General features: G+C 45.9%; 1 protein-coding gene across 4 annotated transcripts in view; it reads right to left on the bottom strand.

Annotated features, from left to right (window-relative positions):
* Positions 1-16,895, bottom strand: part of AXDND1 (axonemal dynein light chain domain containing 1) — a 67,754-nt gene that overhangs the window by 4,628 nt on the left and 46,231 nt on the right. For 3 of the 4 annotated variants that reach the window (XM_058660993.1, XM_058660996.1, XM_058660995.1), the window contains 4 exons: positions 16,190-16,286; positions 6,346-6,456; positions 3,151-3,249; positions 1,277-1,381 (listed from right to left, as the gene is read on the bottom strand). In XM_058660993.1, coding sequence (XP_058516976.1) covers positions 1,277-1,381; positions 3,151-3,249; positions 6,346-6,456; positions 16,190-16,286 — 412 coding nt within the window. The remainder of the gene's footprint in view (positions 1-1,276; positions 1,382-3,150; positions 3,250-6,345; positions 6,457-16,189; positions 16,287-16,895) is intronic. The other variant, XM_058660994.1, reaches the window with a different exon arrangement.

The following is a 16,895-nucleotide window of genomic DNA, read 5'->3' as shown; positions in this document are numbered from 1 at the left end:
TCAGCTCTGGATGTTGAGACCAGTTGGCTAGTGATGGAAGATTTTTTTTTTTTTTGTACTTTTCTCTCTCTGACTTTCAAATCAATCAGTAAGAATTTCAGGAGCTAACTGCATGGAAACGGCAAGGATGACAGCCCTTGCACAAGGAAACAATTTACCACCATCGGCTATAGTCTAGCTTCCTTCATGCCAAAGAAATCTCCAACCTGTTAGCGTCAGGACGACCACTGACCCTAGAAACATGTGTGATAATCAATCATCTAGACCCCCTCATCTCTCTACCCTAACTTTTCCCAACTACCCACTCTTCTGTAAACCTGGGCCCACATTGCGGCACAGCACGTTAAGCCCCCGAGACAACGGCATCCTAGAGCAGAGTCCTGGTTTGAAGCTCAGCTGCTCCACTGGTGCTCCAGCTCCCAGCCAATGTGCTCACAGAGGCAGTGGAGGCTGGCACACCCGTCACCCATGTGACAGGCTCAGATGGAGCTCCTGACTCTGTTGGCCTTGGCCATTTAGGGAGTGAACCAACAGACAGATGATCTCTCTCACTTTGCCTTTCACATGAATCAAATAAATCTTTTAAAATAAATAAAGAAAGAAGTCCTCTTGCTTCTTGGGGAGAGCAGACTTGGGACCCCGAACTCTACCTGCCCTGGACAACCATTCAATAAAACTATGTCCTTGAGTCACCTCACGCCTCTGGTGTGGTTGAGAGATGTGCTTGTCAGAGCTCTCAGCAAAGTCTGCTGAATGAACAGGCTTTAAAACTAGCCAAGGGCCGAGCATGGTAGCCTAGCAGCTAAAGTCCTTGCTTTGAACGCATCAGAATCCAATATGGGCACAGGTTCTAATCCCGGCAGCCCCACTTCCCATCCAACTCCCTGCTTGTGGCCTGGGAAAGCCGTCATGGACAGCCCAAAGCCTTGGGACCCTGCACTCACATGGGAGACCCAGAGGAGACTCCTGGCTCCTGGCTTCAGATAAGCTCAGCTCTGGCTGTTGCAGCCACTTGGGGAGTGAATCATCGGACGGAAGATCTTCCTCTCTGTCTCTCCTCCTCTCTGTATATGTGACTTTTCAATAAAATAAATACAACTTTAAAAAACAAACAAAAAACCCTGAGTTTTTCCAGACAGGATCATGAATAAGGAAAAACATTAACAGAAGCCCAGTAGTGTTGGTGGCCCCAACACCACGTGAGAGACAGAGAGCCGTATCACTGTAAGTCAGGCAGAGCAATGGTGAATTTCCGACTTGGACTTCAGATACATACCCAGGATGACAGTATGTCTGCTCCGAAGAGAGGTTTGGAATGAACATTTTCATCTTCTCCAATGGATCGAATTCTCTGTTCCTTCTCTGTAGCTGTTGGAGGCTCCTGGAGCATGTGAATGACAAGGAACAGTTAGTGAGCCAACGTGGAGCTGACGTGGACGGGACGTGGACGGGACGTGGACGGGACGTGTAGGCACGTGGGAGGCCATGGCTCCCCGTGGAACCCACACGCCTCGGAAGCTGTGGGTTTGATTCTGTTCTCCTTACGGAACATCTGGCAAGCACTGTGGGGGGCCTGGCTGGGAGGAGGAGTGGGGAGGAAGGGGTTCGCTCCAGACCCCCAGGAAGTCACAGCTGAATCAGGGAGATAGCACGGCCCAATGTGCTTGTTGCTGGGATTAAGGTGTGCTCCGAGAGCTCTGCATGCCCAAAAAAGGGCCCTCAATTCTGCCTGTGTGTGTAGAGAAAGAAACATCTGAGGGTTGAACAGGTGCTTATTAAATAAATAAATAAATAAATAAATAAATAAATAAATAAAATGTAGACACACATAAATATTAAATATATATATACATATATATATATTTCACATTTTTATATATCTTTGAAAGGCAGAGTCACAGAGAAAAGAAAGGAGAGACAGAGAGAAATATCTTCCATACTCTGGCTCACTCCCCAAATGTACGCAAGTCTGGGCTAGGCTGAAGTGCATCCAGGTCCTTGGGCTATCTGCTGCTGCCTTCCCAGTAGTCTGAGCAGGGAGCTGGATCGGAAGTAGAGCAGCCAGGACTTGAACTGGTGCTAGGATGGGACACCACTATCACAAGCGGCACTTAACCCACGGTGAGAAAATGCTGGCTCCGAGGCTGGGTGCTCTCCAGTGTCTCAGTTTTGCGTCCTGCCTGTACAATGACTAGAAGGCACAGGACACAGCTGGTGTTAGAGTAACATTTAAACTACACACAAAGAAGAAACGTCAGGGAAGTAAAAAAAAGAAACGTGGTGCAGGGAGCTAGATAAGCTGAGTTTGGGGAATCCAGGAATTACCAAGCTACTTACACCAGACTCTCCTGGTTTGGAATATTGGCTCTACCACTTTGGCTATATGGTGTCAGGTGAGTCGGTCAACTTGCTTGAATTTGTTTTCTGACTTGGAAAAAGGGATCACCAACATGTACCTTGGAGCAGCGTTACACAGATGAGGGAGTGAGGGGCACTCATGGCATAACACGCACTGTTACCGCCAGTCATTATGGGCTTATTATTATTACTGCAAATTGCTACAGAAGGGCTGTTACTACTACAAATGGCCCACAGGAGGGGCGGAGACAGGTAGGAGGCACACAGAGAGAGCGAACGGCAGCTCCGAGTGGGAGCTGAACGAGTGAAGGTGTGTGGTTTAAACTGCTGTCGGAAAAACCTGGCAAGGGAGGCTCAGTGGAAGAGCCTCAGGGTCAGAGGTCAACTGTGGAGCTCAGAGGAGCACAGGAGTGAGAGGAGAGTGAGTTTAGAAAGGAAAGGGACAACCCTTCCTCTGAAAAAGAAGTGTACTCAAATGCACCTGCGAGAAGGAACGGCCTTGAAGGGTTCATGCCAGGTGACCCACATCCTGGGCCCAGGATGACCCAGGTGCATGGGCCTCTACACCCACGTGGGAGACCCAGAAGAAGCTCCTGGCCCCTGTTAGAATCTGCCCTCCTCCCAGCCCTTACAGCCATCTTCCTAAACCAGCTGGTCGAAGACTCTCTCTTACTGTAACTGCTTCAAATAAATAATTGCACCTCTTTTTTTAGATATATGCACACACTCCTGCATAGGTATGTGCACAGAATTGAAAGACACGCAGGGAGAAAGGATACAAGAGCGTACTACCTCTTCTGCTTTCTCCTGATGTTTCTTCTCTTCCTTATCTTCTTTTGCCCTTTTAACATCTTTACTCATTTTGGACTCCATCAATTCTTTCGCAACTTCCTGTTAGATGAAAGAGTACCAGAACCAAAGCTTAGTATAGACAAGTATTAGCAATTGCTTGTTCAGAAATATTTACTAGGCACTACAAGTGCAGCTGAGTACTGTGCTGGGACACACAGTACATAAAGATGAATAAGAATGTTCCTTCCCCAGGCCTGTGCTGTGGTGCAGTGAGCTAAGCCACCATCTGCGATGCTGGCACCCCATTACGAAGTATGAATCAGAATCCTGGCTGCCCGTCTTCTGCTGCTTTGCCTGACCGCTATCAGGGAGCTGGATCGGAAGCGAAGCAGCCAGTCTCTGACACCCACGTGGAATGCCGGTACCTCAGGCAGTAGCTTTACCCACTATGCCACAATGCCACTCCCCCTACTCCCAGCTGCTCTACTTCTGGTCCAGCAGCCGAAGATGGCCCTCGTACTCGGAAGATCTGCATGAAGTTCTGGACTCCTGGCTTTTGCCTGCACCGGTCCCAGCTGTCGCATTCATCTGAGGAATGAATCAGCAAATGAAAGATCTTTTCTTATCCCCCTGGCCCAGGCCCACCTCTCTCTTCATGCTGCCTTCCAAGTAAATAAACCTTAAACAAAACAAAACAAAAGTCCCTGTCCTTAAGCAGAAGCTTACAAGTCCAAGGAAAACAAGTGGTACAGACACACAGTTACACCGTAGGAGCACTTGGCTGAGGCGAGGTAGTGGAAGGCAAGGGCCTGTCAGGGAGATTTCCCAGCGCAGACAGTGTCTGAGTTTCCTCTGCGAGGGAGGGAAGAAAGGCAGTGCAGAGGCGCTCTGGGCAGAGGACGGCTGGTTCTGAGACAGACACAGTCCTGCAGGTTAGAAACCTGGAAGCCAGTGGACACGAACATGACCGTGCAGCCCACTTGTCCTGCTGAGCCTGGACCACTGAAGACAGCTGTGCTCCGATACCTCGACTGAGCTGTGCGGCTTTCTTGAAACAATCAGTCAAGCAACTACACAGCAGGTGTGATGAACAGAGGGGAAGCAAGGGGCAAGCAGGAGAGGCGTGGAGAGGAGGCTGAGAGAAGGCGCTGGCAGGGAGGGGAGGGGCAACGAGCGCAGGGACGACGAGGACGAAGATTGAAGGGTTGCTGGCAAGACAACTCCTGGAGACATATGAGACAGACACGGGATGGTTTGGGAAGAGCTCATTTCGTGGCTGATGGTTAAGGCCGTTCTAAAAGCTGGTGCTATGCACAGAGATAAGGAACAAAGCTGGAGGTGTTCAGATGTGCATTTAAGTGGGCCAAAACCGAGCCAGCCAAGGAAAATATCCAGGGAGCAACAGAGGGTGAGTCTAGAGTTTAGATGGATGGATTCGGGTAAAAGACAGGGATTTCACAATTACAAACACTTAATTAAAGACATGAAAGCTTGGCAAATGGGGAGAGCATGCGGACTCACTACAGGCACCTCCCACAAAGGATTAAGAGAGCGAAGCCTGCAGAGGGCAGGCAGAAGGCAGCCTGCGAGACCCAACAGGCCCGCCAGCAAGGCAGGAGTCGGGGAGGCGCTGGCTGAGTCCTGCCCAGGAAGCTGCTGAGACACCAACTGAAAACATGCTCTGGACGGTGACATGAAAGCAAATGCCAGAAATTAGTCTAACGCCCACAACAGGAAATCCCATAGAGAAGTTACAGAAGTTCTACCACCAAATACTTTATAGAACATTGTAACTATGCTGTAGAAATACGTTCATGGTTCAGAAAAGTATTGGCAATACAGTACTAGGATATTTTTGTAAAATAAGAATATTTTTCTTAGGGCCAGCACCGTGGTGTTACAGGTAAGGCCACCGCTTGTAGTGCTGGCATCCTGAATGGGCATGGATTCTAGTCCCAGCTGCTCCACTTCTGATGCAGCTCCCTGCTAAAGGCCTGACAGTCCAGCAGGAGGATGGCCCAAGCGCTTAAGTCCCTGCTGCCCACATGGGAGGGAGACATGGAAGTAGCTCTCGGCTTGGGACCAGCCCAGCTCCAGCTATGGCTGCCATTTGGGGATTGAATTAGCAACTGAAATCTTTCTCTTTCTCTAACTCTGTCTTGCAAATAGAAAGATCTCAAGAAACAATACTTTCCCTCATGAACATGTTTAAATCAGAAAAAGAAATTAAGAATATTAATTCTTGGGCCTGGCGGGATAACCTAGCAGTTAGCACGCACCAGAATCCCATGTAGGCACTGATTCTAATCCCAGTGACCCCGCTTCTCATCCAGCTCCCTGCTTGTGGTCTGGGAGGGCAGTCAAGGATGGCCTAAAGCCTTGGAGTCCTGCACCCATGTGGGAGACCCTGAGGAGACTCCTGGCTCCTGGCCTTGGATTGGCTCAGCTCTGGCTGTTGTGGCTCACTTGGGGAGTGAATCAGCAGACAGGAGACCTTCCTCTCTGTCTCTCCTCCTCTCTGTATATCTGACTTTCCAATTAAAAAATCTTAAAAAAGAAACAAAGAAAAAATATTCTCAGATTTAACAACTTGCATCAGTTTGTTGAGTATTCTCCTGGATAGATTTATACATATATAACACCTTGTCTGCCTTTCAAAAAAAGTAAATCTTAAAAAAAATCTTATCATGGATTTTTATCACTAGACGGCATTGGGCACAGATTCTAACACACTGTTGGGTGTTCCAGAAGCGGATCCAGCAGGCAGTATTTGAAGAGACGATGCCACAGTCTGAGCTGGAAAGTCGACCCCCAGGATAGCAGGGTGGCAGCCAGGACCTTTGATGAGGTGCTAATGCTGTTGGCCCGGGAGCAGGTTGGTGACCTCAGCTGCTTCTCTGCTGACTGGATCAGTTATTCACCGTTACCCACTATGCCACTAATCCACAATGCTGGCTCTGCCACTCTGACATGAAATTATTTAAAACTAGACAACATTCTTTTTTTTTCATGAAAAGATGTTGCAAATTTATTGTTTCTGAGGTGACAAGCGGCTACTTATGTCACTTCTTTACTGACTGGAACTAAAGTTCTCTTCTGAGCTGATGGCGAGGCTTCACACCACCAGCCGGAAGAAGCCGCAGACCCTTACCCGCTGAAACAGGAACAAACACGTGTGCTAACTTGTGCAAATACCTCTTCTCCAAGGAGCTGCAGCAGCTCTTCGTGTGTCAGCAGTTTTATAGTTCTGCCTTTGAGATCAGACACGAGGTGAGAGCAGGTATTGATCCACTCATAACATTCTTTCTGAAAAGAGATAGATCATTACTGCACAGGAGGAAAGCTGACAGCCATGACTCACTGTTACAGAAGAGCTGCTCAGCGCACACCCTTGAATCATCTGAGTTCACAGGTCTGTGCAGAAGCAATTGACTGTGGACGCAGACATCAACCATGGCATCGCTGATGGATAGGATTCAGCAGCTGGGTTGCAAAGGCACGAAGGATAGAGAAGTGTCAAGAAACCAGAGGCAGAGCGGAACGGGGGCTGAAGCCAGGGACTGGGAACTCAATCCAGATGTCCCACATGAGCACCAGACAGCCAGTCGCTTCAGCCATCACCCCAGGTCTGCATAGGCAGGAACTGAGACGCAGGAACGCGAGCCGGGCATCAGATCCAGGCACTCTAATGTGGGACGCGGGGTCTTGGCCAGTGTTCATCCCTAGACCAAACCATCTGCTCCTGGACTTATTGTTTAATTGTGGAATTACTATAAAGCATCAGAACAAAAAGTGTAAGAAACAATAAGTAATCTCTAATGTTACAGACAAGGATACTGAAACCTAAAACAGTAAAGTGGGAGCCTGAGGGGCGGGGGGGTCCCAGCCTATATGAAATTGTACAACATAATTCAGAATTCAAAATAAAAATTGTGACTATATTTAAAATTTCTTATTTCTTCAGAGTTCATTCACCATTCATGAGAAATGATTCGACTATTCTCTATTTGCACGCACATACTACAAAGGAAGTGCTAGTTATTTTATTATGAGCCTCTGAGACATTGGGTATACTAATAGAAGACTTACAATAAGGACAAAGCATGATTAGGACTCTTTTGATGAAAGTTTTATAGTAATCCGTAGCGTTAAGCACTCCTTCCAACAGAGTGAAGCACTTTTCCTTTAAAATCTTCAACATCACCCTTTGCCAGCCATCAACAGGGACAGCTTGACTGCCACCCAACAACACATGGCTCTTCTCCTGTGAGTCCTCTTCATATTTCATTGTAATGCAGTCTTGTTCTGGGCTGTATTCATTAGATGCTTCTGGTATAAAAAAAAAAAGGACTAACATTTGTGTCTTGGGTAAGTGAGGATTTACGATGTCACAGATGCTCCTAAACAGTAAGCCTGTGCATGAGGATCCAGAGCCGGAGAAGGAGAAGGCTGTGGGAGACTGCCTTTGGGCCACGAGCAGTGAGATGATGCACCATAACACAGTCATTACCAATCCAGGCAGGTGTCTGGCCTCTAGGTTAGCATGCTGTGTCCTATACTGGAGTGCCTGGGTTTGACTCCTAACCCTGCCTCCTGCTGGCAGCTTCTTGCCAGTGCAGACCTTGCATGGCAGAAGCTGATGGCTTGAGTAGTTTGGTCCCTGCCACCCATATGGGAGACCTGGACTGAGTTCTTGGCTCATGATCAGCCTAATCCTGGACACTGTAGGCATTTGCAGAGTGAGCCAGCACACGGGAGCTCTCTCTTTGCCCCTTGAATAAAACATTTAATTGGAAAAAAAATCCATCATCCTTGGATCCCCTCAAAAGAGGGGGAAAGCTGCAACCTGCTTGAGTTGACCTGTGGTGACACCCTCAGAGGCACATTCCTACGACTCTTTAAACTCACACTCGTCCTGGAGCTAGCACAGTAGCTGAGGTGACCTTAGAGGCCACTTCAGCCAAGGTTGACAGCAGGTCTTGACAGCTAACACAGGAGGGAGGGAGAGAGTTCATGGTAGCTGGAAGCCCGTTTGAAGGGCTCCAGTTACAAGTTCTCGTGTCCACTGGGTGGGTCTTTCTCTGGTACTGAGCCACATCTCCCTCCTAATTGTGTTCAGCCCTGCCGGGTGCCGCTCTGCCTTTTCATCCATTGTGGCCAGCTGAGAGATGTTTTAAGAGATCCTTCCAGGCAATCTGCCATTGGTCCAGAGTTTTGATTATCCTCTAAGTCATGAATGCTTCTAATCCTAATTTGGAATGTTAGAAATAGCCAAGCTCGCCGGTTCTAATCCCGGCAGCTCCACTTCCTGTCCAGCTTCCTACTTGGGACCTGGGAAAGCAATAAAGGACGGCCCAATGCATTGGGACACTGCACCCGCGTGGGAGACCCGGAAGAGGTTCCAGGTTCCCGGCTTCGGATTGGCGCGCATCGGCCCGTTGCGGCTCACTTGGGAAGTGAATCATCAGACGGAGGATCTTCCTCTCTGTCTCTCCTTCTCTGTGTATATCTGACTGTAATAAAATGAATAAATCTTTTAAAAAAAAAAGAACCATTGGTAAGAAAGATCAAACTCCTAAGATGCTTACCTCTGACTTTGCTGGAAAACAGCCCAAGAACCATTAGATTGGGGGAAGCTATCACTGATGCCATCCAAATAGCAATCTAGCAGGATTCCAGAATGTTCAAGTACTGCAGTGTGTTGCCCCAGGCTCCACGTCCAACCCCACTGGACAAGGCAGGGAGTTCATCTTGCACTCTTCAGCTTGCAGGAAAGGGCTCAGGCCATCAAAGTCACAGAGCCTGATTGCATAAAGATTCCTGGACCGTACGTGTTATCTAGGAGCCCAAGAGAGGATACTAAGCAGGAAAGGGATACAGATCACTTGTTTCTTACAAAGAACTGAAATAGCTCAGAGTACAGAGGTGTTGCTTGATAGACCCTGGAAAGGACTGGGCCTGGGACTTAGAGGGGGTGCTTTTCTTGTTTCTTTCCTCAGGGTGTGGGAGAGGTAGCTCTAAGCGTGGGATCAGGTGCAGTCTTGCAGTGTGAAGGTGGATTCTAGGGTTCCTCTGACGTTTGTCTGAAATCACCGAGGGGTTGGTGCGTGGGAAAGAGTTTAACAGAAAACCTAAGCAGTGCTGAGAGATGCATAAATCTTCAAAGAGATATTCAGGCCAAGTCCTTGGGCTGCCTTCTGCTCCCTGCCCAGGGAGCTGCCGCAGAGGCAGACGAGCATGACATTCCAGTATGAGACAGCAACATCACAAGCTGTGGTCCAACCCAATACATCACAACGCCAGCCCCAAGTTACTCCTTTAAAAAAAAAATATGGCCTGCATGGGGTGGCTGCGAGCTCAGATTCCCAGACACTCTCTGCATGTGTCAAAAAACAAAAAAGATTTGGGCCTGCTGCTTTGGCCCAGCGGCTAAAGTCCTCGCCTTGAATGCACCAGGATCCCATATGGGGACAGGTTCTAAGCCTGGCAGCCCTGTTTCCCATCCAGCTCCCTGTCTGTGGCCTGGGAAAGCAGTTGAGGACAGCCCAAAGCCTTGGGACCCTGCACCCCCGTGGGAGACCTGGGGGAGGTTCCTGGCTCCTGGCTTCGGATTGGTTCAGCTCTGCCCGCTGTGGTCACTTGAGGAGTGAATCATCAGACGGAGATCTTCCTCTCTGTTTCTCCTCCTCTCTGTGTAGCTGACTTTACAACAAAAATAAACAAAACTTAAAAAAAAAAAAAGATTCGTTCATTTGAAAGGCAGTTAGAGAGAGAGGTGGAGACGGTGAACCTCCATTTGCTAGTTCATTGCCCAGATGGCCACAACAGCTTGAGCTGGGTTGAAACCAGGAGGCTGGACCATGAGCTGGCCCTGTGGATACAGGGACCCAGGAGCTTGAGCCATCCTCTGATGCTTTTCCAGGCACATTAGCAGGGAGCTGGACTGGAAGTGGAGCAGCCAGGACTTGAACCAGTGCTAGAACAGCTGGCGGCAGCTTAACTCACATGCTACAGTGTGGCCCCAGGTGATTCATCCTGACAGGATGTTTCGCACTCACTTTCTCCACTTTAATCTTGCCCAAAATGTACCAATTTATTGTTTCAAAGATTAATGTTTTACTTTATTGACCGTCTCTCTCTCTTTTTTCAGCCAGGTTTTTCAGAGACAGCACGAGCAAGCTCTCATCCACTGGTTCACTCCCCAGGTACCCACAGGGACAGGATGGGCTGGGCAGGGGCTGAGGCCAGGAACCAGAAATGCAAGCCAGCTCTCCCACAGGGGTGGCAGGAACCCAATCACTGAACTCTCACCACTGCCTGCTAAAGCCTGTATGGCCGGAAGCTGGAGTCGGAAGCTAGAGCCAGGAGTGGGGTCCAGACACTCCAACGTGGGGTGTGGGCGTCTTAATGGGCTAGGCTGAATGTTCATTCCTGAAAACACCAGTGTGAGCTAAGATCACAGAACAGACAGTCCGTGCAGAGGCTCCAGTCCAGTGGTTCTTAGCTACTCCCGCAGGTGTGCAACTACCCTGCCACTCAGTGCGATCCGTCATCATGCCAGAAGGAAATCTGCACACCGTGGCAACCACCCATTTATCATTCCTCTCACTTCTTGCCAAGCTACAGGCATGTTCTTGCTCCATTCTGGGCATTTGATATACATTAAATCACGCAATATGCAGCCTTTTTAATGAATGCCCCTAGATTTTTGGGATTCTTTCACAGCGTGACACATCTCAATACTTTCTAATGCTAAATATAGTTTCATTATATATTTGTTATATTTTATTTAGTCAGTAATTGACGTAAATTAGAGTTATCCACCTTTGAACTGCTGAGTAATGTTTCTGTGAATATTTGTGCATAAATTTTACATGAAATATGTTTTTTGAAAGAATTAACATGTGATATCAGAATAAATATATGTAGTTTTGGATAGTTCAGTGCACAATACAAGGAAATAAGTTTTAATTTAGTGTGTACTTACGTGTACTTACAGTGATATCTTTTTATGAATTTTTCCTCATTAAATTTTGATTTTTATCTAAATTATTTATCTACATTTTGGGATTAACATAGCTGTTATTTTTCCTAGTCTTGAAACTAATGCTTGGTTACTTAATTTTCACACTTTCCCTCACTTAACTAACCGCTTAAGAATATACATTTTCCAGGAGTGGTGCAAAGGCTTAGTGGATAAACTCTTGCTTTGCATGTGTTGGGATCGCATATGGGCACCGGTTTGTGTCCCGGCTGCTCTACTTCCCAGCCAACTTTCCACTAGTGGTCTGGGAGGGCAGTAGGATGACCCAAGGCTTTCGGACCTGCAATTACATGGGAGACTTGGAAGAAGCCCTCTCTATATATTTACATATTTTTATTGGAAAAGCATATTTACAGCGATGGGAGGTGAACAGACAGAGAGGGAGGGCAGGGATCGTCCATCTGCTGGTCACCCCTCAAATGGCCACAAAGGCAAGCGCTGTGCCTGGTCTGAAGTCAGGAGCCAAGAACCTCTTCCGAGGCTCCCGTGTGAGTGCAGAAGTAGAGCTGCTGGGGCTCAAACCAATGCCTATATTGGATTCTGGCACCGCAGGCAAAGGCTTAACTTACTAAACCATAGCGCCAGCCTCTATTAGGTCAATGTTTAAAAGAAACTTATTTACTTGAAAAGCAAAATTACAGAGATAGAGAGGGAGATCTCAAGCTTCCTTCCATGGGCTCATTCCCAAAACTGCAGCAACAGGGCTGGGTCAGGCAGAACCCAAAAATCTGAAACCCCATTTTGATCTTCCAAGGCCGAGGGCCACCTGGTGCTGCTTTTCCTGGTGCATCAGCAGGGAGCTGGGCCAGATGTGTGGCAGCCAGGACTTGAGTTAGCACTCAAATGACACGCCAACATTGTGGGTGGTGGCTGAGCACATCATACCACGAGCTAGCCCCAGGTCACCTATCTTTAATCATGCTGCTCAAGTATTTTATACATACATAGTTGTCTACTTGTTCTATTAATTACCAAGAGGTGTACATCAAAATAAACTTATGTGTTTGTACAATTATCTACTTCTTTATATTTCTGACATTTTTTATATTTGCTTGTGCAACATTATCCATTCCTTTTTCTTTCAATATTTATGTTCATTTGTTTAGATATGCTGCTTATAGAAAGCATATAGAAATTTTTAATGTGGTATAATCATCTTTGTTTTTCTAACATGGGTATGATATCTCTTTATACTAAATGAAATTACTGATAAAAATCTACCACCTAATTTTATGTTTTCTATTCTTCCACATTTTCTACTTTTTTTATTCCTTACTGCCTCTGTTTGAATTTTTTATCATTCACTTTTATCGTTATAATGCTAGAAGTTATATATTCCACTTAAACGTTACAATGATTATCTTAGAACCCACAATTTCATTTTTATCAACAAGTATTCAGAATGTGAAAGGCAGAGATTCTGAGATTGGATTTAAAAAGTTCTCACCTGCTGCTGCTATATGCTGGCTAAGTAATCCATTTCAATAAAGACACAAGTATGTCACAATTAAAGGATGGGAAAGATATATCATGATAATACTAATTTAAAAAGATACACTATGGTAATATTGATTTTTAAAAGTTGGTATGGCTATGTTAATATCAAAGTGGATTCTCAGGAAAGAAAATTGCTAGGGATAAGGAGAACCATTTCATAGTGATAAGCAGACACCCATCCTAACACTGATGTACTCCATAACAGAGCTTCAAGACACATGCAGCCAAAGCTGTTAGGACTCCAGTGAAAATTGAAACAGGAACTGTAGCCATGATCCAGCATGATGACGCAGTGGCTAAATCCTCGCCTTGCACACCCAGAATCCCTCATGGGCGCTAGTTCCTGTCCCTGCTGCTCCACTTCCCATCCAGCTCCCTGCTGTGCCCCAGGAAAGCAGTCAAGAACAGCCAAAGGCCTTGGGACCCTGTACCTTCATGGGAAACCTGGAGGAAGCTCCTGGCTCCTGGCTTTTGATCGGCTCAGCTCTGGCCATTGTGGCCATTTGGGAAGTGAACCAGCAAATGGAGGATCTTTCTTTCTGTCTCTCCTTCTCTCTGTAAATTTGACTTTCCAATAAAAATGAAATAAACACATCTTTAAAAAAAGAACTGTAGTCATGACTTCAATATGCCTAATCATAATTTATGGCTCAAACAGGCAGAAAATAATGATGATACAGAGCAGCTGAATAAGGCTAGCAATTGACTTGAATGGACATTTATGGGACACTGTCCAGAGTTTACATATTCTTCTCAGTCACACATAGACCAGATTCTAATATAAGCACGGTAAAGGATCCAGACCTTTTTAAATGAATCATTTATTGTTATTGGAAAGGCAGATTTACAGAGAGGAGGAGAGACTGAGAGAAAGATGTTTTATGTTGGTTCACTCCCAAGTGTCTGCAACAGCCTGAGCCAATCCGAAGCCAGGAACTTCTTCCAAGCCTCCCATGGGGGTGCAGGTGCAGGGTCCCAAGGCTTTGGGCCATCCTCCACTGCTTTCCCAGGCCACACTGAGGGAGCTGGATGGGAAGCGGAACAGCCAGGACATGAACTGGTGCCAATACGGGATCCTGGTGCTTGCAAGGCAGGGAGGTAGCCATGGGGCCATTGTGCTGGGCCCTGTATCCAAGTCTGGCAAAGAATATTCTCTTAGCACAATGGAGTCATCTTAAAAACCAGTAGCAAAAATCTCTGGGAAATACTGAATTATTTAAAAATAAAATGGCCCATGTGTGAAAGAAGAACCCAAATGGAAATCAGAAAGCATTTTAAGATGAAAACATGAAAATGTGTGAGAGACAAACAATATTAAGAGAGAAACTAGCTAATACTAAATGCCCAGATGAGCAGGGCAAGAAGTCTCAAATCAGTCATCTCCCTTGCACCTTAAGAAATGAGGGAAAGAGAAAACTAATCCCAGACTAAGTAAGAAAAATGACTAATGTAAATTAAGGAAGAAGACAGAAAAATGGTAGAGAAAAATCAAGAAAATTGCTAAATCTTTTGCAGAATGACGAAAACAACAGAAGACACAAATTTCAATAACAAGAAGAAAAGGGCGGACTGCTACAGTTATTAGATGGGTAATATTTAGAAATAAATGTTATGAATGCACGCTAACACAGTAGATAACAGATGAAATCACAAACTCCTCACAAGATAAAAGCAACCAAGCTCATTACAGAAGGGAGAAACGAAAGCTCTGTATTTGTTAAAGAAATGTCCTTAAATTTGCTAATGAAATTGGAAATTTCTCTAACTGGATAGCTCTGTATCTGCTAACTTTTTGAGAGGGGAGTAGCACTGTGGTACAATGGCTTGAACATCAGCATACAGTGCCAGCATTCAACAAGTGAGCTAGTTGGTCCAGCTGCTCCACTGCCAATCCAGCTCCCTGCTAACGTGCCTGGGAAGGCAGCTGAGGATGGCTCAAGTCCTTGGGCCCTGTACCAACATGGGAGACCTAGATGAAGCTCCTAGCTCCTGGCTTCAGCTTAACCAAGGCTGGGATGTTGTGGCCATTTGGGGAGTGAAGCAGCAAACAGCCCTGCCCCGATCCTGTCCCTTTTCTTCTCTCTGTAACTCCACATTTCAAATGTTCTTAAAAAAATCCCCATAGAAAGTCTCTGAAATCACTGCTGGATTCTAACATTTAGGGAAGAAATAATATGCAATTTGGCACAAATTATTTTAATAAATAAAGGAGTAATGAACAATTCCAAATTCATTCCAAGAAGCCAGCTTTACCTGATGTGAAAACTAAAGACATTACAAAACAATACATAATATTTCTCATGAACACCAATACAAAAATTCTAAACAAAACTGTAGCCATTTGTATCTTCATCAGGTATAAAGGATCACATATATTATGAAAACTTAACTACTAACATACAGTAATGGGGACAATTTAGTGATGATGACCATGTTGACAAACAGATCAATGGAACACAATCGAATGCCCAGAATAATACCCACACATAACTGGTCAGTAGGTGTATCTCTAGTCTTTAAAAAAAAGGTACAAAAACAATTACCTACACAAATACAAAGACACACAAATACCCACTCAAAGAGGGTCACAGAACTGAATATAAAGCTTAAAACTCATAAATTTCCTTATATAGAATACCAAATCTACAAAAGGTAAATTTTGATGGAGTAAACCTTATCAACATTAAGAACCTCTCTTCCAAAGGCTTGGTCATGCGTGTGGACAGTGGGTTAAGCCATCACTCGGGATGCGTGCATTTCCCATCTCATGTCCCAACTCCCACATTTCTGCCCAGCTTTCCACTACTGCACATCCTGGAGAGGCAGCAGGTGAGAGACAGAGACAGAGAGAAACACCAGGAACTCCATGTGTGGACAAGGACCGGCATCTTCGTCTCGGTCTGTCCCTTAAACATAGACTTCATCTGGTTCTGCCATTCCTTTTTCAAACAACTATATGAGATGAACAAAAGTTAAGTGTTCATTCAAAGACTCAGACACGAACGTTCATTGAAACCTTGCTTACAATAATTTAAAAAAAAAACAGAAATAACTGGCATGCCCACCAACAGAAACTGGATAAACTGTGTCTGTCTAACAAACTGCTTACTCACCACTAAAAGATGAATGTTTGGGTGAAAGCAACAATGTGTCTGAACCTGAAAATAATTAGATACAATCACAGAAGTCAGACCAGAAAAGACCTCCTTTTCTATCACTCCACTTAAGTGAATTGTAGCAGATGGTAATCTTCTGTGTTACAGAGTGGAGCAAACAGTGTCTGGGCCAGGATGTAATCTCTGGGCAGCTGAAACCGCAGTGGGGCGAGGAAACCGGCTGTGTTAGACATGTTCCCTATCGTATTGTAGTGATTTGGTGGGTATATCCATATTTTTACCTATACACTTGTGTACTTGATAAGCAGTTTATTGCCAACCCAATTAAACCTCAAAAATGTGCTAAAAACAAACAAAACTAAAGGCAAGACAGAATTATTACCTTCATTTTATCCAGATCCTCAAGTTCCTTGGCAGGATTTTTGTCTAAGTGAGTTGCCTTGCTCAGAGCCATTGCTGTTGCCATCCCTTTGCAACAACTGCCACAAAGAGGAAACACACACTCAGGACCACCTGTTCATTAGCTTCCCTTCTTGGTGTTTCAGATACAATACACAGTGGGGACAGACCGTCACAATTCACCCGCTGACTGACCAAGGAGAATCATCGACATCTTTCTCAGTTCTCACCTTCTTCCTCCCTTCCGTCCCTCTCACTTTTAATAGTTGATAACATTGAATTACATGAACAGACATAGCTGGCATAGTAGCAGAGTGGGTAAAGCCATAGTTTGTGACACCAGCATCCTATTTAGGAATCACTTTGTGTCCTGGATGCTCCACTTCTGATCCAGCTCCTCATTAAATGCCTAGGAAACGCTAGAGGAAGGAGGCCCAAGTGTCTGGGCCCTGCCATCACGCACACCCAGACGATGCTTGCAGCCCAGGCCTGTGCACTGAGAAGAACCAGCAGATAGTTTTCCAGCCCCGCCCTCCTCTCTCTCCTTCCATCTAGCTCTTGCTGGGAGCACTGCACGAATGCCCTGCCCTAGGATGGTGGCTGGTTCAAGGCCAGGAGGCAGCAGGAAGACAGGAGGTCACAGGTCAGGCGGATCTGCCTCCTTTCCAGGGCCTGGCCAGTCAGGTAGC

This window comes from Ochotona princeps, chromosome 2 (assembly GCF_030435755.1).
Source record: "Ochotona princeps isolate mOchPri1 chromosome 2, mOchPri1.hap1, whole genome shotgun sequence".
Taxonomy (NCBI): Eukaryota; Metazoa; Chordata; class Mammalia; order Lagomorpha; family Ochotonidae; genus Ochotona; species Ochotona princeps.
Note: the sequence above shows the minus strand (reverse complement) of the source record. Positions and strands in the feature narration are given on the sequence as shown.